Source organism: Gastrolobium bilobum, unplaced genomic scaffold (genome assembly GCF_033153095.1).
Source record: "Gastrolobium bilobum isolate Gb01-03AN ecotype WA unplaced genomic scaffold, APGP_CSIRO_Gbil_v1 utg5528, whole genome shotgun sequence".
NCBI classification, from domain to species: domain Eukaryota; kingdom Viridiplantae; phylum Streptophyta; class Magnoliopsida; order Fabales; family Fabaceae; genus Gastrolobium; species Gastrolobium bilobum.
In genome coordinates this window covers 113,438-136,791 of record NW_026896747.1, presented here as the reverse complement: position 1 = coordinate 136,791, position 23,354 = coordinate 113,438, and the positions used below count along the sequence as shown (strand labels likewise).

At 32.9% G+C, this 23,354-nt stretch overlaps 1 protein-coding gene across 1 annotated transcript; it reads left to right on the top strand.

The window, feature by feature from the left end:
* Positions 1 to 19,282: 19,282 nt before the first annotated feature.
* On the top strand, positions 19,283 to 21,292 carry LOC133301811 (ASI1-immunoprecipitated protein 1-like). Its single transcript, XM_061501505.1, has 2 exons — positions 19,283 to 19,762; positions 21,140 to 21,292. Exons 1-2 carry the CDS (start codon positions 19,319 to 19,321, stop codon positions 21,290 to 21,292), a joined length of 597 nt encoding a protein of 198 aa, XP_061357489.1. The 5' UTR covers positions 19,283 to 19,318.
* The last annotated feature ends 2,062 nt before the right edge of the window (positions 21,293 to 23,354 follow it).

Sequence of the window (23,354 nt, the reverse complement as noted above, 5' to 3'; positions counted from 1 at the left end):
GCTAAAGTTAAAAATAAGAGCTTAAAAAAAGAAGCTAAAAGCTGTTTGGTAATTACATAAAAAATTTAGCTTAAAAATTACTTAAAAGCACATGTTTTAAGAAAATTATTTCTCTCTCTATTTTTATAACTCTTCATTTAAAAGAAAATCACACAATTCAAGAAAAACAGATAAGAGCTAAAAAAAAAGCTCCTCCTAGGAGCTTTTAGTTTTCAGTTTTTTTTTTCTTTATAAAAAAAGAGTTTTTCATAATAAGAGCTTTTTCCAAAACCTGTTTGGCCTAGCTTATGCTTATAAGTAGCTTTTAGCTTAAAAAAAAGAGGATCTAAACATGCACTTCAAAGGTAATGTTAGCACTTGCCAGCAATAAATTAAAAAATAAATTAAAAATGAAGGATTAGCTATTCAGTAGGGTCATGCATGTTGGGTGGTACGGTATAATGATATGCAATATTTGTTACTTTGTTAATAATGTGTTTGAAATAATTCTTTGGAAATTTAAAATCTTTAGTTAGATGATAATAGTTGTTTGGGTTGGCAGGGATTTGAGCTGCATAATGGGAAAATATTGAGTTGTTAAAAACAGATTGGAATTTGACTGATCAGATCATCTTTGGTCACTGATTGGTTGTAAGGACAATAAAGCCTAGTGATAAAATTTGTAGGTTGTGGATGTCATAGAAATCTTGAGCAGTGTTCAAGATTCTACCTCTTATGTTGAGTAGGAGGAGGGAGAAGAAAAGGATGGCGGTTAAGAATAAAATATTTGCAAGATTCTATGAAGTAAAATCATGAGAATAAGATAGAGAATACAAGCAATGAAATTTATATAATGAATGATACAAACGATGGAGTTCTTGGAGAGTAGTAAGAGGAAATTTAATTCCAGAAAATTTTGGATGAATTTGAGATTAGGGTGTCCATAATGATAGTGATGACCAGTAGGACAAATATACTTTTCTTATACACTAGGAACTTGCCATTAAACTTGCCATTCTCACCTATCATTTTTCAAGATTTTTATTGAGATTATGATATAATGGTATTAGAAAGTGGTAGAAAAAAATAGGCAGTAAAAAATATAGGTGGAATAACCTATATCTTAAAAATAAATCTCTAATATATTCACATCTTTCATATATATCACATATTAATATTAATTATCAATGGTTAATAATAAGAAAATATTAATAATAATTTCAAATTAGAAATTTCTATTTAACCCAGTTTTTTTGTGTGTGAAACTTTTAGACTAATGTTGTGATTTTGTCAATACCTATATCTTAAAAATAAATCTCTAATATATTCACAGCTTTCATATATATCACATATTAATATTAATTATCAATGGTTAATAATAAGAATATTAATAATAATTTCAAATTAGAAATTTCTACTTAACCCAGTTTTTGTGTGTGAAACTTTTAGACTAATGTTGTGATTTTGTCAATATCTATTTGTAATGATTTTATTAATATTTTCAATAATTTATTTTTGTCAATTGGGTCATAAAAAGAAAAGGAATGAATTAAATTTGAATACATTTTGAGAAAAAAGTGTTTGGTAAAATAAACAATAAACCAAAATGAATTAAACAAACTAAGATGAGTTTTGTTTGAATGAATTCTTCAATGAAAAGTAAATCGATCGGTTCCAATATAAAAAAGCCAGCTGATTTAGTTTGGATAACTTTATTCTTTTTTCTTTGGATAAATTAACCAAACCAAATCTAACGGAAATACTCGTCTCGGAAATACATGTAAAAGGTTTAGAAAAAAAAAAAATGGAATAGTTGAGTGTGATTCCATTGTTGGGGAGCACAACAAAAACTAAAACAGAAGCTATAGATGAAAACTTGTACATGCACCTTTTATCTAGGAAGATGGGCTTTTGGAGATATGTAGGGAGTAGGGTCATCAAAGAGGGACAGTGATTAAAATAATATATTTTTTAGATAAGTTATCTAAATTTCACGGTTTAATATTTTTTTACCAAAATATAACGTTTTAAGACTCGTTGAAATTACAATTTGTACATTTTTTTTATCAAAATGTCACGTTTTAAAAATATGCTTCAGCGGTCTAATTTCAGCGCATGTCAGATGAACACAGAACTCATCTGTTCAAAGGTCCGTTGTGGGTCCAGCAGATTCATTATCTCTTGTGAGTTGTGCCTAATAGTGGTTCTCCCCCATCGTATAACACGAAAATATTTTTGATATTACGTAGGTATATGCTTTACCAAATATAAAAAAAATATAACACATTAACTCCAACTTTTCTTTATGGTTATTTTTTCTTATATCTTTATTTTTTTCATTTTCGATAAAAAAAATACTTACTTTCATTATACCAAAGATATATCCGCATAACACGTAACACAATCTGGTTTGTTCATCCCGCATCCCTATTTAAACCTCTATTCCTTTACAAAGTATGATATCAAAGTGTTAGCTTTGCTTGAAACTCGGATTAGTGGTAATAAAGTCACGAGAAAAATTAAACCAATGAGGTTTGATGGCTACCATAAACAGGATCCTATAGGTTTCTCTGGAGGCCTTTGGCTATTGTGGAATAAATCTGATGTAGATATAGTGGTTCTTGAATCACAACATCAATTTATGCATGTTAGTCTTCGATGGAACCAGACATGAAAGGAAGTAAATATCACACTGATCTATGCTAGTCCTCGTAGAGTGGAGCGTAGAACTCTATGGACCAATGTTATCACTGGGTCACTGGTTCAATCGCACGACTCGGTAATTATATATAATTTTATAAACATACTGAAATATTTAAAAAAATGATTAAAATTTCAAATATTTTAATATAAAAAATAATAAATCACTTATTATTATCTAATAAAGGATCAAACAAAAATATAATGATCGTGATACGAGGCTTTAGGTTCAGAAAATGACATCCCTAACTATAAATCTAATCAAAATTTTTTGCATAGTGCATAATTGAGATAATATTAGTATTGTTAATATATAACTTATGTAAGTTAATAAGCAAAAAAAAATATTCAAATATGTCCATTATGATTTTTTTTTTTGAAAAAAAAAATTGGAATTTTTTTTGTGACCGGGTCGGGTCATCGGTTAACCGACCGGGTCACCGGTTTTCATAAAACTGGCCGGGTCGGACCGGGTCACACCGGTTCTGATGCATGGTCGGTTCGTTGCTTCAACCGAACCGGTTATATGACCAGTTTATCGGTTCCCAGGTCGACCCGGCCGGGTCAGTCCAGGTTTAATAACACTGCTATGGACTGATATTCATAGGATCAGTCAAGCGTGAGCTACACCATGGCTGCTTCTAGATGACTTTAATTCAATTATGCATGCTCATGAAAAAAAGGAGGGAATTCTCCCTGTCAAGGAAGTATCACAGATTTCACAAATTGCCTGAATACCTGTAACCTGGAGGATCTTGGGCACTCCGGTCCAGCTTTCACTTGGAGACGTGGAAACCTATTGGAGCGTTTAGACAGGGCTGTATCAAACATAAAAGGCCTGCTAACCTTCCCGCACAGAAACGTATTTCATCTTCCCTTCTTTAACTCTAACCATAGGCAATCCTAGTTAGAGATGGGGAGCTCTCTTCTAGAAGTGAAGGAAGGAAACCATTCATGTTTATTTCTTCTTGGCTAAATAGAGACGATTTCAAACTGATCGTTAAGGAAAGTTGGGAGGAAAATGTCAACTGGCTACAGGCAAGACAGAAGTTCGAGGAAGAAGCTTCCCTTTGGCATGGTTCAGTTTTTACGGACCACCTACAGAGGAAACACAAATTGCATGCCAGATTATTGGGGATAGAGAAAGTTCTTGGTGTCGCGGCCAACCACAACCTGGAAAGGCTAAAAGGGCAACTGTGGAATGAACTCCAAACCATCTATGCTCAAGAGGAGCTGAATTGGTTTCAACGGGCTCGAAGTAACTGGTTAGTCTATGGGGATGTGAACAACCGGTTTTACCATGCAACCACAAATGTTAGAAGGAGGCATAACAAAATCCATATGGTACAGGATGATAATGGATCTTGGTTTGCAGAACCAGAAGTGGTGAAGGAAATGGCTGTAAGTTATTTTGAGCAACTCTACTCAACACAAAAACCCCTTCCTCTTTTCCTCAATCTGGTTGCTTCCCCATAATTACGGCCACCTCTTTTGAGGTCCTTCACAGAAACCCTTCCATGCTAGAAATTAGAGAAACAATCTTCAGCATACAACCATATAAAGCACCTGGGACAGACGGTTTACACATTATCTTCTTCCAATCCCAATAGGAAGTAGTTAAGAATAGTGTCTGCAATTTTTTGTTAAAGACGTGTTTAATGATCCTTCCAAGATCAAAGAGGTTAACCAAACACTTCTCTGTCTGGTCCCCAAGGTTGACAACCCAACATCCTTTCATCAATTGAGACCGATTAGTCTATGCAATGTCATCTACAAGATACTGACGAAGATGCTAGCTAACGGCTCAGGCCTCACATGAATAGTATTGTTCTCCCCAATCAATGTAGTTTCATCTGTGGTAGACAAAGCTCGAATAATATTGTGATAGCTCAAGAAATCTTTCATTCTATGAGAAAGAAAAAAGGAACAAAGGGGTGGATGGCTATCAAGGTGGACCTTGAAAAGGCATATGATAGAATTGATTGGATCTTCCTGGAACAAACTCTAATTGATGCGCGGTTGCCTCAACAAATGGTTCATCTTATTATGGAATGTGTGTCTTCCACTACTATGAATGTCCTTTAGAACGGCTGCCAAACGAGGGAATTCAAATCTTCAAGGGGCATTAGGCAAGGTGATCCTCTATCCCCATACCTATTCGTCCTTTGTATTGAGATGTTAGCTCATCTAATTTTTGACAACGTAATGAGGAATGAGTGGAAACCCGTAACACTTAGAAAAGGGGGACCACCGTTATCACACTTGTTTTTTGCAGATGACATGCTATTGTTTGCTGAGGCATCGGTCCATCAACCTCAACTGATCTCACAGGTGCTGGACTGTTTTTGTAAGGCATCAGGCCAGAAAATTAATAAGGACAAGACAAAGGTGTTTTTCTTAAAGAAATTCATCATACTAGGGCAGAGCAAATCTCATGGGAGATGGGATTCAACAGAACTAATGACTTGGGGAAATATTTGGGCATCCCTCTACTGCATGATAGGGTCTCACCAGCAAAATTCAACTTTATTCTCCAGAAAATGGATGAGAGGCTAACCAGATGGAAAAAATCAACTCTCTCCATGGTAGGTAGAACAACTCTGGCCAAATTGGTACTTGCCTCCATTCCTTCCTACCCTATGCAAACTTGCATCTTACCTGCAAAAACCTGTGATGAGGTTGAAAGGAGATTAAGGGACTTCATTTGGGGGTCAAACCACGAAGCTCGAAAGATCCATGGAACAGCCTGGAACAATATTTGCAGAGACAAAAAATCGGGTGGACTTGGCATCAAGCATGTCAGACAGCTCAATCAAGCATCGATCATGAAGTTGGGCCATGGTTTAATCACCAAACCGGATGCACTATTGGTGAGAGTTTTAAAAAACAAGTATCGTGGGGATGAGGGAACAATTCCAAAGCTCCGGCAGTCGAGAACAGCATCCCCCCTATGGAAGGGAATCCTCAAATGGTGGCAGCCCATCATGAAGGCTCTCGTATGCATATGGGAGACGGTAGAAACACAAATTTCTGGGCTGACAAGTGGGTTCCAAATGCAGGGCCTCTCATATCCCACGCTACTATACAAGTTCCCCTCACTATGCAAACGTGGTTAGTTAGCAAATTTGTTACACTTGAAGGATACTGGAATTGGAATTACATAACCACTTTCCTCCCCACTGGACTCTGTGATAAAATTGCCAATGTTCTCCCACCTTCCATGCTGAATGGAGAGGACAGGCTGATTTGGACTCATGCTAATGACCTTCTATTCAGCATTAAGTCAGCTTACAAGCTCATCACAAATGATAACCAAGAAACTGACAGCACAATCTGGTCAATGGTTTGGAGATGGAATGGTCCTCGTCCGATACAGCTCTTCCTTTGGCAAGCCATGAGTGAAATTCTGTTAACCAACGTTAGGAGACTACAACGGAAACTTACAACATCAGCAATGTGTCCTAGATGCCAAATGCACGAAGAAACAGTGATTCACCTATTGTGGGACTACGACTACAGTAAACCGATTTGGGTTAGCCTGGGCCTCACAGCATGCCACTAGTCTTTCTACAGCCAGTCTATTCAAACTTGGCTCGATGTCAACCTCAGGACTCCTAACAAGGCTCATCTTGATCATCAATGCCATATGTTCTTTGGAGTCACTTCCTGGCATATCTGGAAAGCAAGGATTACACTCATATTCGAGGAACAGCCTTCTCAAGTCAGGGAAGTACCTTTGCTATTAAAAATCATGTGTCCCAGATTCTAACAACTCAAAGTCTCCTTAGCTCAAACGGATTAACTAAACCGCTAAGGATGGAGCGCCACATTTGCTGGCAGCATCCAAATCATGGTTGGATGAAGGTCAACGTAGATGGCTCCAGTACTCATGAAGGGAAGAGCTCGAGCTTCGGTTGAGTCATCAAAGATGAGACTGGTAAGTGGATGGTGGGATTCTGTGGGAGGTTAGGTCATGGCACCTCTCTAACGGCAGAGCTCAAAGGATTCTTGGAAGGGATTCTCCAGGCAAAAAAATGGATCTTCAAAACGTTTGGATAGAGGGAGATTCATTGGTTGCTGTCAATCTCATCAGCAAAGGTTGCCAAGAAAACCACCCCCTCCATCCTATCGTTAATATGATTCGACATCTTATTGAGCAAGACTGGAACATTGTCATCTCACATACTTTTAGAGATGGGAACATAGTAGCTGATTGGCTAGCATCTTTTGCCCATCATTGTAATGATTGGGACACTCATCTTTTTGTTGAGCCTCCAGTAGGATGCCTTACTCTATTAGCTAGAGACTCTTTGGGAATTACTTGCCCACGTTTCTGTAATATGTAGTTCTTAATTTCCCTCAGTTTCAAAAAAAAAACTTGGTAAATTGGTGGTCAGAATAAGGTTGGTTTGAAATTCTATTTGATACTTGATGCAATTTGCAAAACTCCTGTTCTAATAAATTAAAATAAATGATTGTGTTTTGCATTTGAGAGAAATTGAGGAACATCACTGGGGGGAGTGGAAAGATGCCTTGCAACATCTATTTAGCACTTTTTTTTATATCAGAAAGAGGCAAAGCCCCAAGACAAAAACAAAAATAAACAAAACACTAAAACAAACAGAAAATTAAAGACTCATATTAGCCAGGATCAACAACTATGCAACGGGTTGTTCCCTGGAGATCTAACTTAAATAAGGGTATTGGGTCTGCAGGCATAATCTGGTAATATTGGAGACCGAAAGTACATTATATGGAGGACTTGGCTAGCCAGTCAGCGCACCCATTTGCTTCTCTAGAGATATGCTTTAAAGTACTATCCATTCTTGGTCAATAAGAGCTTGTACTCTTGCCACAGTGTGTGGTAGACAACCTGCATTGCTTCTACAAGCAAGCATCGTAATAACTTTTGAAGCGTCTCCTTCTAGCTCAACTTTATGGAACCCCATCTTCCATGCAATTTTCAAACCTTTTAAAGCTCCCCAAAGTTCTGCCATCATCGGAGAACATACCAATATGGTACGAAAAACCTCCCAGCCATGATCCATCATCTGTTCTAAAAATACCACCACAGCCTGCTAAGTTGGATGATGTATTGATTGCACCATCGACGTTAAGTTTAACCCAATTGGGAGCAGGTGGGATCCAACGAACTTGCAAGGGACCAATGGGCATACTAAGATTTGATTCCAAAGCTCTACAATTACTCACCTCTGTCACATAAGATCTAATAATGATATCAGGGTGATTAGGAAATCTGAAATTGGCGTCATCAATCAACTTATTTCGCCAACTCCATAGGAACCAACAAGCTATTAAGAAAATATCTTGTCAATTACCTGAACCCCACTTAGAGGTTAAATTACTTTCTACCCGATTTCTGGAATCCAAACTGTAGAATTCATAAGCACACATCGGCCAAATCAGCTTATTTCACACCAATTTTGCATTATTGCAATCTCGAAGGATATGTAACATTGTTTCCACTATCTCAGTGCATAAAGAACAATGAGTATTAGTTCTATTCCAGCGTCCAGTAATACTCTTCGTGAGTAATCTACCGTATAAGATTAACCACATGCACGTTTTAATCCTGGAGGGGCCCTTCCACTTCCACAATCTCCTCCAAACAATGAGTATTTAGCACTTTGTTTTGGTCTTCTTATAGCATTTGTGACTTGTTGTCATGCCTTGCAACATCCATTATCAGACTCTTCTCATGGAAAAATTTTGTGTTTTATAGATAAAATTACATGAAAAGAGATCAAATCACAAGAGCAAAAGAAAGGAAAATCAAAATTTCCCCTGCCAAGAGCGCCAAGTCGGTGCTAGAAGCACAAGAATATGATGAACCTTCTAATTGACCGCGCCAGTAGCGCGATACTGGAGCTAGTGGCGCGGGTGTGGCGCCAGAAGCGCCAGGATCAAGTTCACTCACTGTTTGGCCGCTCCTGTAGCGCGGTACTAGCGCTACAAGCGCCAGGAGCACACGACTTACTTAAGTGGATATCAAATTGCATCTGAAGAAGGGGCAAAGATTTTATAGAGATCTTTGGAATCAAGTTATAAAAGGAGAACAAAACCCTTATGAAAACACCTTTTGCTAAGCGATTTTATATAGAAAAAGGCAAGAGCTAGAGTTTAAAAACATTTAGAGAGAAGCTTGGAGGAGATTGATCAACGTTAATTCTTCTTTTTATTCTCCTTCTTCATGACTTCTTTTAAATTCTTTTATTTCTTTATTTTGTTTAAGCCATCTGTTTCTGGCTAAGCTTCTTTTATAGTTAAGGTTATGGACCCGATATGAATCCTTGTTTTGGTTTAAATTGTTTCTTTAATAAATTGTCACAACTTATTTGTGTTTTATCTTGGAATTGATCACTCATATAGAGATTTGAGGGTTAGGGTTTACAATAGACATATTGAGATTTTAATTCTGACAGAGGTAAAACACTACTTCTTGCATAATCTAGACATAGGCTTGAAGGAATTGCAAACTTTTATAATTTATCGAGTTTAATGCTTAATCTGAAAGGAATTACTAAGACATCAGGGTTCCAATTGGGTTAAAGTGTTAAAGGCATTAAGATATTAGGATTTAACCAATCAATTAATTAGAAGATGAATTATTTGAAATAATTGAGATAAATTGTTATTGAAATTAATTTAAACTACTCAAGGAGGACCAGAGGTGAAATATTCCTTAGCTATAGTCTCATTATTGATTTATCCATTTTAATTCCCAGTGCTCTTAGTTTGAATTACTACTTCTTGCAACTGTCTTTATTTTTAGTTCTTTCATTAAAAATTACTCTTCTTTACACCTATTGATCTGTCTAAATTAGAGGGAGTAGTACAAGGATCGCAACAAGGATTGGTATATTTAAATCTGTCTAAAAATTACTCTTCTTTACACCTATTGATATCTTACTCATTAATCTATTACTTGTACGATAGGTATACTTGCTGTGATCGCAACAAGGAGTAGTACAAATTTACTTTTTTAATATGGTCGGAACTTGTCATTATAATTATGGGAAAAACGTTTGTTATTTTAAATAACAGAACTTCGTGTAATTTTAAATGAAACGATGTAGTTTTATTGTATAATTGGTGATTTTTTAACTTCTTTTTCCTTCATTTTCTCTCTCTTCCTAATTTTACAGAGTAGAGAGAATATAAAAAATACCACATATATCTAAACAATGTCATTTAATCTAAAATGACACAATATTATGTTATTTAAAATGACAAACACTTTTTTCATATATTATATGTAATAAGGGACGCAAAATTGCCATACTCACCCATCACTTTCCTAGTTTTCTATTTAAAAATAAATCTTTAATATCTCTCACATATCTTCATATATATTACATATTAATATTAAATATAAATGTTTAATAATAACAAATTATTAAGGGGTAGGCTATTCTTACACCAATGTAAGAATAATAAGTCTTATACTAAATCTGGATAATTGATTTATTTGCATCTAACGGCTCAAATATCTAATAAATCAAAATTGTTAGATATAAATAGGATCAATAATGAATATTGAGAGTATAACTTACACGATCCTAACTCAATTATTAATAATAATTTCAAAAAAGCTATTTTTTTAAATCTTTTAGACTAATGTTTTATTCATATCTATTTGAAATGATTTTATTAATATTTTCAATAATTTATTTTTGTCAATTGGGTAATAAAAAGAAAAGGAATGAATTATGTTTGAATATATTTTGAGGAAAAAGCGTTTAATAAAAAAACAGTAAACCAATATGAATTAAAAAACTAAGATGAGTTTTGTTTGAATGAATTCTTCGATGAAAGGTAAATTGGTCGGTTCCAATATAAAATAAAATAAATGATTTAGTTTGGATAAAAAAATTTCTTTTCTTGTTTTGATAAATTAACCAAACCAAATCAAACGGAAGTACTCTTTTTTAAATACATTGAAAAGATTTTTTTTTTTTTTTAAGGAATTGAGTAGATGAGTGTGATTCCATCGTTGGGGCATAACAAAAACTAAAGTAGAAGCTATAGATGAAAACTTGTACATCCACCGTGTGGGACCAAGCGGATTCATTACATGTTGTGCCATGTAGCGGTTCTCCAATTGTGGAACGCAATGTTATAACACTAGGCCCGGTGATTGAATTAATTGAGGCACTGAGTCATTAGTTCAATTAATAGATTACTGGTTTAATCGCTTAAATCAGATAAATATATATAAATTTAAAATTTATATTTCATTTTTCACTTTTTTTTAAAAATTATGACATAAAATAAATATTTATTGCATCAAAATAAAAAAAACACAAATGTAGTACCCATTATAATAAAGAAAGTAATGTTACCAAAAAAAAAAGTAAAAATAATAGAAATAAAGAATTGTAAATTTAAATAATAAAAAAATTAAAAAAAGAAGAAGATATAGATAAGAAATGAGTGGTCCAAATAAAACCAGAAAAAAAAAAGTAAAACCAGCCCATGGTTTTGTGATGCCTTCGACTGGTAAAGAAACCAAAAAGAGTTATAAATCTCTCTCTCGTTTTCTCTTTCTCCTGGTTTTGAAATTTTAGTCTTGTCTCTATGTCTTCTCTTCAATGCCCATTAGACATCATGCCGCCGATGCTTTTTTTGATGTCTTCTACTCCTCTTTCTTCATCGTCTTTGACTCCTCCTCCTTCTTCTTTGTGTATTCTCTATGTCTACTCCGATGCTTTTTCTCTCTACTCTCAAACAAGTTTTTTTCTTTTTTTTACCCGACGAGTCACCGATTTTAGTAAAATAGGTCGGTTCACTCTGATTTGCACCGGGTCACATCGAGCCATTACATCTTCGATCTATTACTCTACCTGAACCGGTCACACGACCGGTTTACTTGTTTCTGATTCGAATCGGCCGAGCTGGTCCATTTTTTGTAACACTGGTGCAACTACGGGTGTTCGCGGTTTGGATTGGATCGGTTTTTGAAGCAAAAATCATCTGATCCAATCCCTTCGGTTTGATCATGTAATCATCCAGTCGGTTTGGATTTTTTTTCAAATCCGATCCAATCCAACTTTTTTTCAGTTTGGATTGGATCGGTTTTCATGATTATTGTGAAAATCCTAAAATTTGTTTCATCATCATCCATTGGCTTTGTAAATTTTTTTTTGTTGAAATACAAAAACATCAGTAAATGATAATATATATTTTTTCTTTTAGAAATGAGATATGAAGCTCTACACAGATAAAAATTTATTGATGATATGTGACTAGATTTTTTCCTGGGTTTAGTTGATGGATTAATGAATCTTGAGTTTAGAAATTTTTGTGTTATGATTGGGGAAATATCCAAGTAGGTAGAGGGGAATTAATATATTGGATCGGTTTGGATTTGATCGATTTTCATCAATCAATCCCAAAATTGATTCAATCCAATTAAAATTTGCAGTTTTTTTTCGATTTTTTATTTTTCGATTTTTCGGTTATCGATTTTTCGGTTCGGTCACCGCGGTTTGAATTGGTTTGGATTGGTTGATGAACACCCCTATGTGCAACGCATGACACAATCTGGTCTCTTCATCTTTATTGCCACCGGATTGCGACTTTATAGCCCAAAAAATTGAAAATTAAAAAATAATGGAGCCATCATCAAAGTTTATCTTGAAAATATTGGAAAAAACCTTTTATTAAAGTAAATTGGTCTTTGAAAATAGAAATGAATTTGAGAGTCGATTAGGAGTGGAGAATGTTAGCATCTTACACCGTCCGATTTAAAAACACGGTTACCTTATATTAATTGTATAAATTATTGATAAGATTTTAAAAAAAATATGTGGACTGATTTTAAATGTTTATTTTACCCCAAAAAATTAAACAAAATTGATTACAAAAAGAGAACTAATTTTTAAATATTTATTTTTGGGCTTGACAGGAGAGGTCTCGTTCCGACATATCCCTCGATGCAATAGGAAAATCAAAGCTATGTAGTTCTGTAGAAAATACTTATGCATTGGTTGATTTTAATTTGAAAGAAAATGATTTTGAGAAAAATTATTAATTTTTGAAAAAGAATCCTCATTGCTCAGAATTTAAGGTAACACGGCTAAACATAAATTTTTAGGAAGCTTACAACACTTGAGTATGGTGAATCATATAATCAATGTTATAAATTGTTGCTAGGATATTTTAGAAAATATCTATTAGATAGATAATTTTGATTTTTTTTTAAATTTTGGGAATGAATTTGTTTTTAGAGAATTAATCCACATTGCATAGAATCCAAGATATCACGATTATATGAGAACTCTTATGAAATGCGCAACACTTGAGGATGACGAGTCATATAATTAACATTGTGAATCGTTGCATAAATTGAAAAACAAGATAATAGAAATATATTTAAATTTTAAAAAAAATTTGGAAAAAGAATCCACATTACACAAAATCCAATATAACACGACTATGGAGAACTCTTACGAATCGCGTAACGCCTAAGGATGGTGAGCCATACAACCAACGTTAAGGATCGTTCCATGGATTAGAAATTAAAAGAACCAACATTAAGGATCGTTCCATGGATTAGAAATTAAAAGTGGATTAGAGATTAGAAGTGGATTAGAAAGGAATTTAGTATAATTATGACACAAATTTAATTTTGATAAATTTAGAAAAATATTTTATTTTGAAATTAATATCAAAATTGTAATAATAATGATAAAACAAAGTTACACTCTTCCTTTGTACGTCTTAATGGAGCTCTCTTTAAATATATCCTATCATAAACTAGCCGTGAAGCTCCATCCAAAAAAAAAAATCAGTATTTTAAAATCTTGTCGGATCATTGACTCTTCTCTTTAAGAGTTTGGGTCAGTAGTTAGCCCTCCTTGAGTGAGAAGGACAAGGAGTGCTATGAAAACACCGTTAGGTACCACAAAAATAACAAAAGTTAACATAAAAGAGCTATGAAGCATTAATCTGTACATGCTAAAACAGAGATTTACCAAAAAAATATCAAATCCTTAAACCACCCTCAAATGATCAACACATACTTTGATAGTCTCAAATTAATAATGCACCAAAGACACAACTCAATTCTAGCATATAATGATAAACCATCATTCCAAATCAAATGTATGAGTTAGGCATAAATGGAATGGACTCAGAAATAGCCTTGACAACTAAATACTTTCAACTTGGTTCATCAATATGGTGATGCAATAGAAGATGCAAGATTGTAAGGCAACAAATTGGAGACCAAGATAGTGTTTAGTACCAGGAATATTTTTCAATTCCCGAGAAAGCATGGTTGAGTAAATAAGAATGTCATGTTTGGTAGGCAAAAAGTAAAAACTTTTCGGGATATATTTTTTTCTTGAATTTTTCTGTTGTGTGTAATTGTGTGTAGGGAAATGAGGAGAGAAATACCATCAAGGAGCTGGAATTATTTGTTTTCCGGGCAAGTGGCAAATATTTCATGATTTGGTGGACCAAATTAACTCTGGTGAACAAATTACTTTTCCAAATTAATTTCTTCTCTGTTGTGTAACGTTAATTATAATTTTTAAATCAAAAAGTAAATATGGGATTATTTTTGTGTAAAATAATCTACGTTCTCAATAATATTTTATAAATAACCAAACACAAACTCAGTAAACTTAATCAAATAATTTCAGAAAAATTTGGACATACCAAACAACTTTTTAGCAACATTTCAGAAAAAATAATTTCTCACCAAATTTCTGAAAATCATGATTTTCGCATAAAACTAAGGGAAAAGTATGTATTATCTTGAAGAACATAAAATTGTGTTATTTTAAGTGAGAGAAAGAGATAAATCATGAAAAAAAGAATGGGTGAATTTTTTTTTAAATATGTGCGTCCCATCTTTTTATAAGAGTGAAATGATATAAAATGTATCGTTTAAAAGGATACACATTTTCTCCTAAAACTAATCGACTAATAAGTTTCAACAAAACAGCTTGTAACTTTCACCTAAAAATAAATGATTAAAGAAGTCTAGCCTCTATCTAGATACAGGCTAGAAGGATAATGACAACTGTAGTTGGAATCAAATATTTAGACGCTTCACAATAACAATATTCAAAGCTTATTATTGCTCATCGAATACCCAAACGCATTCTGTCGTATAGCTTATCTACAAATGAAATTAAAGAGACAAAACATTGCAATAACCAGACCATGCTCGATTGACAAGACTGAAAACAAGAAAAATAAGTAAAAGAAAGAAATTATGGAACATCACACCAATAATTAACAGAAACAAAAGACATTAATTCTCAAATATTTAACTTTGTCAATACAACAAGGGCAATATTTATCTCAAGTTACGTAAGATAGAAAATTATTTCTACACACTCAATCAAAAGGTGGGACCCATCAAGAAAGAGAAAAAAAAAGAAAAATCAAATTAACTCTATTATGAATGTGAGTGTAGGAGAGAGTTTCATTTTCCTATCACATAAGACTATTATTTCCCATACAATAATAATAGGAAAAAAAAAAAGGCAGTAATGGGCCTTTGAACGTACTAAGTTTTTTTTTAAAAAAATTTGACCGGATTAATTTTTTGGTCAAATATATTATCAATGTAAAGCATAACGATGCGGTGATTTGTGTACTGCGTTAAGACGCGACATCTTTGGCAACTATTTTTTTGAAATTTCAGGCGATTAAACTAAGACGCGGTAGTTTGACTACCATTTTTATGTATGACAGACTAGAGCTAACGCGGTTCCCTGCATACCGCGTTCAGTGTGATGGTTTTTGACATTGACAGTTTCTTATATTACGAGTCATACATCTAATGGTTTTATCAAATGAAATGGAAAGGGTTAAAATTCAAGGGGCAGGTGTATACAATCCAAAGAATTGTAATGAAATCTAATATATCAGGTCAAACAAAATTGGGTGCTATATTTATATTTATATTTATTATAATCGTCTGAAATTTTATTAAAGATATTATTAAATTTTTTAAAAGTGCTATATTTATATGAGGAAAGTTATACTTACAACTTTTTTTTTCAACCTCTTACCACCATATCTTAATACCGTTGATTTTCGCCAATCAATGGTTATCACTTATTGTGAATTAATAATTAATTAATGAGTTTAATTTGCGAAAATCATAACCGTTGATTGGCGAAAATCAACGGTATCAAGATATGGTTGTACGAGGTTGTAAAAAAAAAGATTGTAAGTTTAACCTTCCTCTATTTATATTATTTTATTAAAAGTTTAAATTAATTTTCATGTGAACATATTAACTTTGTTGGTGTTGATAATTGTTCACGTAGTGGCGGACTTAAATTTTTTTATTTATGTCTGCATATTTAGGGGTGGGGGTTCAAAGGCGGTGATCCCAAAAAAATATTTTAATCTTTTTTAAATTTATTAAAAAATAAAAGAATATAAACAAAAAATAAAAACTTGAACTTACTACAAAAATAAAGTACTTTTTGGATCCTCAACAAAAACCAAGGGACCCAATTTAATCCTTTAGCAAAAAAAAGTTAACATGTGATCCATCTTAATATCAAAATAAATCCATGTTAGTCTTTTTGAGAGACTAATGTAGGTCTTTTTTGAAATCTAGTGATTCTGGGAACCACGTGAACCATCGGCAGACCTGTAGTGGTGCAACTGTGTACAAGTGTACACACAAATTCTTTGAAAGAAAAAGAGAGTATATTTTGGGTCCTCAACAAAAATTACAGTGCCACATTTAATCTTAGGGAAAAAAAAAGTCGACCCGCGATCCTTCCGAATTCCAAAATTGATCCGGTTAGTCAAAATTGTGGCACTTCTAAAATTCAAAAAAGACCTATTTTAGTCCCTAAAAAAGAATAACATGGGTTTATTTTAGAATTAAGAGGGATCACAGGTCGATTTTTTTCTAAAGGATTAAATTGGGTTCCGTAATTTTTGTTGAGATCCAAAAGATACTTTATTTTTGTAGTAAGTTCAAGTTTTTCGTTTTTGTTTATATTCTTTTATTTTTAATAAATTTAAAATTTTATTTACAATTAATTAAATAAAGTTAATATGTTCACATGAAAATTAATTTAAACTTTTAATTAAATAATATAAATATAGCACTTTTAAAAAATTTAATAATATCTTTAATAAAATTTCAGGAAATTATAATAAATATAAATATAAATATAGCACTCAATTTTTTTTTTGACCATATATATTAGTTTTCATTACAATTCTTTGGATTGTATATACCTGCTCCTTGAATTTTAACCCTTTTCTTTTCATTTGATAAAATCATTAGATGTATGACTTGTAATATAAGAAATTGCCAATGTCAAAAACCGTCACACTGAACGCGGTATGTAGGGAACCATGTTAGCTTTAGTCTGTCATACATAAAAGTAGTAGTCAAACTACCGCGTCTCAGTTAATAAATGCTACAGTGTAATCGCCTGAAATTGCACATAAAACATTGCTAATAATGCCGCGTCTTAATGCGGTAATTACCGCGTCATTATGTATTACATTGATAATATATTTGACCAAAAAATTAATTCGATCAAATTTTTTTAAAACAAAACTTAGTACGGTCAAAAGGCCGCAGTAATATTTACCACAAACATGTCAGCTCTTTTACCTATTTGAGATTTGCCCCCATTTTTTGGTTCAACGTAGGTCGCAGTAATATTTACCACAAACATGTCAGCTCTTTTACCCATTTGAGATTTGCCCCCATTTTTTGGTTCAACGTATTTATTGTGAGGGTCGTTTGAGTGACATGGGGATCAAGTGACAATGAGTGTCGCGACCCTTCATACATCATTTACATATTTTTTTTTTTTTTTTCAATTGAGTGATGTTCCTCCATCATTTATAGCATTGTGCCAAGTGATATAATCTTGTTAGTTCCATTACTGTAAAATTTCGAAATGTCATAACTTTTGACTAGAGTATTTACATTAGATAATTTTTTTATTTCACGTAACTTTTTGAGATCTACGCAATGACACCTCATTTAACATATTTTATCTTCTATTAACATAGTTTAAATTTGCAACAATGTTTATGAAGTTTTACAATAACGAGACTAATGTGCCATTTGGTAAAATCTTGTGAATGCTGAAGAAAGCGTTATTCAATTGAAAAAAAAAAAAAATATGTAAGTGACGCAGGAGAAAGTTCATAACATTATGTGACGTTAGATTCCTCTTATGTCATTAAATAATCCATATTAATAAACAACAAAAATCAAATAACAAATTAATATATAACAATATCAAAAAACCCCAATGGGTCAAATAGCCCAAAAAGGTCTTCTCTAAATATTCTAACCAAATACGACAATATCTTTGTGGGTCTTCTCCTTCCACGTTTCTTTGCAGTGGCGGCAACTTGGGTCTTGGGGAATGTAACTGAGGTGAAGGGTGTCTGACTGAGTGAGACACTTTCTTGATGGAACAAGCCTTAAGCCTTACTTGATATTAACAAAGCAAGGCTCGATAAGTTGTACTTCTTTTATTTTTTATCTTTTTTTTTTTCCAAAACACAAAAATAAAATTAAAAGAGAAAAATATATGATATTCAGTTATTCACAATCTTCACCACTATATAAACCTTCGTTCCTTTACAAATTCTTCCTTACCCCCTCATTTCTTCAATTCTCTCTCTCTTTTTTTTTTTAATCTTCTCTCTAAAGCTCCATACCAAGTAAGTTTTTATTCCTGGCCTGTTTAATTTTTGTGTGTAATATATTAAATATATATAGGTAGTACAGAGTAGTGTAACATATTAATTTAATTAATTATGTTATGTAACATATTAAAATAAAAAATAATTAGTACATAAGTGTACATAATGAATAATTAATTAACTGCGTTTGATGCTTCTTGGACAATTGGTGAGTCTTGCTGCATGATTTGTCAAGAAATTTTACTTCTCTTCGAAAGCAACTCCAAGACTAGGCTCAACTTTAAAATGTGGTGGTTATTATGAGGGAAGTAGTTGAGGATCTTAATTTCAGGATTTTCTTTTGATTGTCTGAATTTCACGAAAGAAACAACATCTTTACAAGAATGCAAGAAAGGTTAACGCTATGTAGAAGAATTTCCTTACCACTATTCTTGCAAGTCCTGGTCATTCAATTTGGGTTAAACTTGGTAAATTGGTGGTCAGAGTAAGGTTGGTTTCAAATTCTATTTGATACTTCTGTTCTAATAAATTAAAATAAAAAAAACAGTGAAAAAATTAAAAGAAAAAAAAAACCCATGACTTCATGACCCATGTCTGTTCTTAAGCTAAAGAAGTGAACTTGAGAGGCTCTAGCATTGATTAAAATAAATGATTGTGTTTTGCATTTTAGAGACATTGCATTGTTGTACAATTTACACCAATAAAATGACTTTTCAATTCAACTAATTGTCTGTTAAAAGAACTTTAAGCTGTCCTACTCATTGAAGTTACATTCATCGTTAATGGCTTGTTTGTAGCATAAAGGGAAATCAATCTGGTGTCTGGGTGCAAAACTTGTTCTTTAATTTTTTGTCATGTCCCTTTCCATAGAAATTTTGTAGCTATTGATTACTATAACTATTAATTACCCTAGGTTTGAAATTTGTTGTTCTTAGGTTTCATTCACTTTTATTACATGGCGTCATCAGAAGATGAGTATGCTGCATTTGAACAGAAAGTTAGTAGGACAGTGTACTTGGACAACCTGTCACCACAGGTCACTGAATCTGTGATTAGAACTGCTTTTGACCAGTTTGCAACTGTTAAAAGTGTTAAGTTCATTCCCAACTTCATTGGACCAAATAATCTGCCACAGTGTGCATTAGTAGAATTGGATTCTGCAAAGAAGGTCAAGGAAGTTATATCAATGATGGGTCATTATCCTTTCATGATGTCTGGGATGCCACGCCCTGTAAGGGCTCGTCCCGCTGTAATGGAAATGTTTGATGATCGGCCAGCAAAACCTAACAGAAAGATTGAGTGCTGTTGGCTAGATCCTAATGACCCTGATTTTGAGGTGGCAAAGGAAATGAAGAAACTTACTCGCAAACATGATGCTGAAATAGCATTCATGCACAAAGTAAGTTCGTTCGTATTAATCAATTACTTTTTTATAGTTCTTATTAATATTACTATTCCGATAATTTCTGCACCTGGCAGAGTAAGCCTCTAGGACTAGATGTTTGGAATATCTGTTTCCCAATGAATATTTATTTGTTTATTTTACCTTTGTTGTTAATGTTATATTTTGGTGTATTTCTAAATGCTTGGTTGTGTTAAGAATATACTTGAATTGTTGAATTTGTTTCAACTTTTTTCTTTAACTGAAGAGCAGTTATCGGTAACATTAAGCAATAAGCATTTTTAGTGTGAGAGTGTGAAAGTTACTAGTAAGTTTTTGGGATCTACTAGTGGAAATGGTGTAGTAACCCAATAAAAAGTGATTCTTAATTTCTTGTGAGCTGTTTGCATACAAACTTTATCAATTGTATGATTATTATAAGGGAAGTTAGGGTGATTTTGATATAACAGAAAATATCAGGTACAAATTTAGAAACTGGGAAAATTTAGGGATGGAAAAAATGGTCTATCCGTATAAAATATACCAGAAACTATGGATGCTGTATTTTTCAAGAAGTTGAAATATGATAGAACTGTTTGACGCATTTGTTGATTCGTTACTAAGCATACAGAATTTGCCTTCCCTGTTATGTTATCTGCTATGTTACTTTAGTTGCTTTGACCTTTCAGTTTGTGGTTAGGATAATTTCTTGGTTTTATTTTCAAGGAAAAAAGATATCACTTACATGTGTAATGTGATGCCAATGTGATATTTATTATCCCTAATATGGCATTGCCCCCATTGAGGGGATATTACTGAAACGAAACATTCATGTGTTTAAAGTGTGCTTGCGGGAGAGTTCAAAAGTGATCTTGTCTTAAAAATGAGCTAGTAAAGCTGAATTTTAGTGAGTTAAGATTATGATGCACTTTAAATTAAATTAAGGATCGATGGTTACACTTACACCCTTGTTCACTTTAGGGAAAAAAAACATCTTTTTACAGAATCCTGTCCCTGTCTGAAAATTGGGTATTATTTTAAATAAAGTACCCTTAACTTTAGTTATATGCAAAAACTGAAAAGAAAGCTCATCTTTATTTTTTTTTTCTGGCTGAAGAACAATTTTTATTTTTATTTTTTGTTACCATGATAGCATGGAGGTTTGAACTTATGATCTCTTTCAAGCACTCTAAACCCTTAACCATTAGCTCACTCCTAGTGATTTAGAACACACTTTTATTTGTATGGAAGACCATCTTCCTCAGTGATCATCTAGTCCCCTTTTCTAGTGTCAAAATGATTCCCAAAGCTGTAAGTCTTTAATGATTATATGTTTCTGTTGGAGATATACTATGAGATTCTAAAGTGTGTGTTTGCGTGCTTTTTTTTATTTAGCTGCAATTAGAAGAAGAAAAGAAGCTTGCAAAGCAGCAGGAAGGCACACTTAAACTGCATTACCAAAAGTTGAAGATGATAGAGGGTATTATGGCTGATAGAACTGCTCATCGTTTGGCACGCGAGTATAATCTGTCTGCTGCAGATAATTGAAGGTTTTTGTTGGACTAACAATTCATGTAAATAACTTTTCTTTTCTGGTTAGGTTTAAGCTCTCTTGTTTTCGAGTATATACTTTTTGCTACATGGACTAACAATCTGTCTGTTGCTACTACTACTACTTCTAATGAAACTCAATTCGTACATGGGATACAATATATACTTTTTGATGCATACCTAAGATCTGTTTTTATTTTGTTTTCTTATGATTCAGAGTAGCGTGTCGGTGGAGATTTAAGTTCTTTTTTATTAGGTAATTTTCTTAAAAGAATCATATTCTTGAATGTACTAATATATCTCTGCATAAAGTAAACTACCATTTTGATTCTTGAAAGATTGGTAAAAGATCAATTTAGTCTTTGAAAGATGGAGAGTGACATCAATTTAGCCACTTTATCAGGGGAGATGACATAATTTATTTTTCTTTCAAGGACTAAATTGATGTTTATACATATTTAGAATTCAAAGTTATCTCTCAACTCGACTTTTTAGAGACCAAACTAGATGTGTACTTTTTTTATTATATTTTTGCTGGTTTTCAGTGAGCATAATTTCAATTTGACCTAATTTGATTGGCCAGAGGAATGTGGACTGATTTTTACGGGTTGATGTTTTTGCTCTTTATGGTAGCGTTTGGTAAACTTGTTAGAGTGGGATGAAATATAAGAGTTCTACTACATGTTTAGTGCATTTTCAATACATAGCAGAACTGGGTTTAGGATTGAAGTATGGTATATTTTGGTTCTACTAAAATTGTGGAACCAAGCGAACATAACATAACTAAGCCTTTACATTATGTTCTGTTTAGTTTGCAATCTTGTTCTTGTTATGTATGAAAGTGGAGTCAGGTAAAAGTCTAAGATTTTAGAGTAAATATTTTTTTAGGTCCTCAACAATTCCTAACAAAAAAAAATTAGTCTCGAGGTCTTTAAGAAATTCAAAATAAATCCATTTAGTTAAAATTGTAGTTCTTCACAAATTTAAAAAAGATCAACATTAGTCCCTCAAAAGGATTAAAATGAGTTCACGTTGAATCTTATAAGGACCGGACCGGACGACTAATTTTTTGTTGTTGTAAGAAACTAAATTAGTGACTGTGTTTTTTGTTAAGGACCCAAAAATGTATTTATTGAAGATTTTATTTATGGAATTTATAGTTGTTCTTTAACCGCAAAAGTTTAAATCTTTTTAGCAGACCCAGTTTGAGTGATTCTGACAGATTAAAAAATAAAAATAAAAAGAGAAGCGCAAAGATCGAAGGAGCAGGAATGAATTTTATTTTGCACTTGAATGAGAAGTATAACTCCCATTATTTATTTATATAGTACAGTAGGCAGAACTTTAATTTTATTCTTTCATGTTTCAAGGGAGTCTTTTGTGGAAGAAATTTGTTTATTTACTCAGAAATTACAATTCTCACGAATATGGTAAAAAATTGACTTTCTTAGAAATGTTACAAAAAAAGCTTTTTGATATGTTAAAATATTCTCAGAAATGTGGGATTAATTTTTCTGATGTTGATTAAAAATATTGTTAGAAATGTGTTAAATTTTTCATTTCCTCATAAATCCAAAAATATCACTCTCCGAGTGATATTGTTTGATAGGGTTAAATTTTGAAAAAAAAAATATATTTTCAATTTTTATTTCCAGAAATTATCTGAAAAACATAAGTAATTTAAATTACCATCTTCGGATTTCTCAAAATTCTAAACAAAAACCCTACGGCAAAAGATAATGTTAGCACTTGCGAATAATAAATTTAAAAAAATGAAGCATTAGCTATTTAGTGGGGTGCACGTTGGGTAGGGACGTGCATGGGTCGAATCGAATCGGATTTTTTGAAAAAATTGAACCGAATTGGTTTAAATGAGTTGGTTCGGAATTGGTTTGGTTCGGTTGGAAACGGTTCGGTTCGGAACCGATTCGGGTCGACCCTCTTTTGAAAAGAAAAAAAATAAAAAATAAAAAATAAAAAAATAAAGTTATAAAAATTAATTTGGTTCGATTTGAAAACGGTTCGGTTCAGAAATGGCTCGGTTCGGTTCAAAATGGTT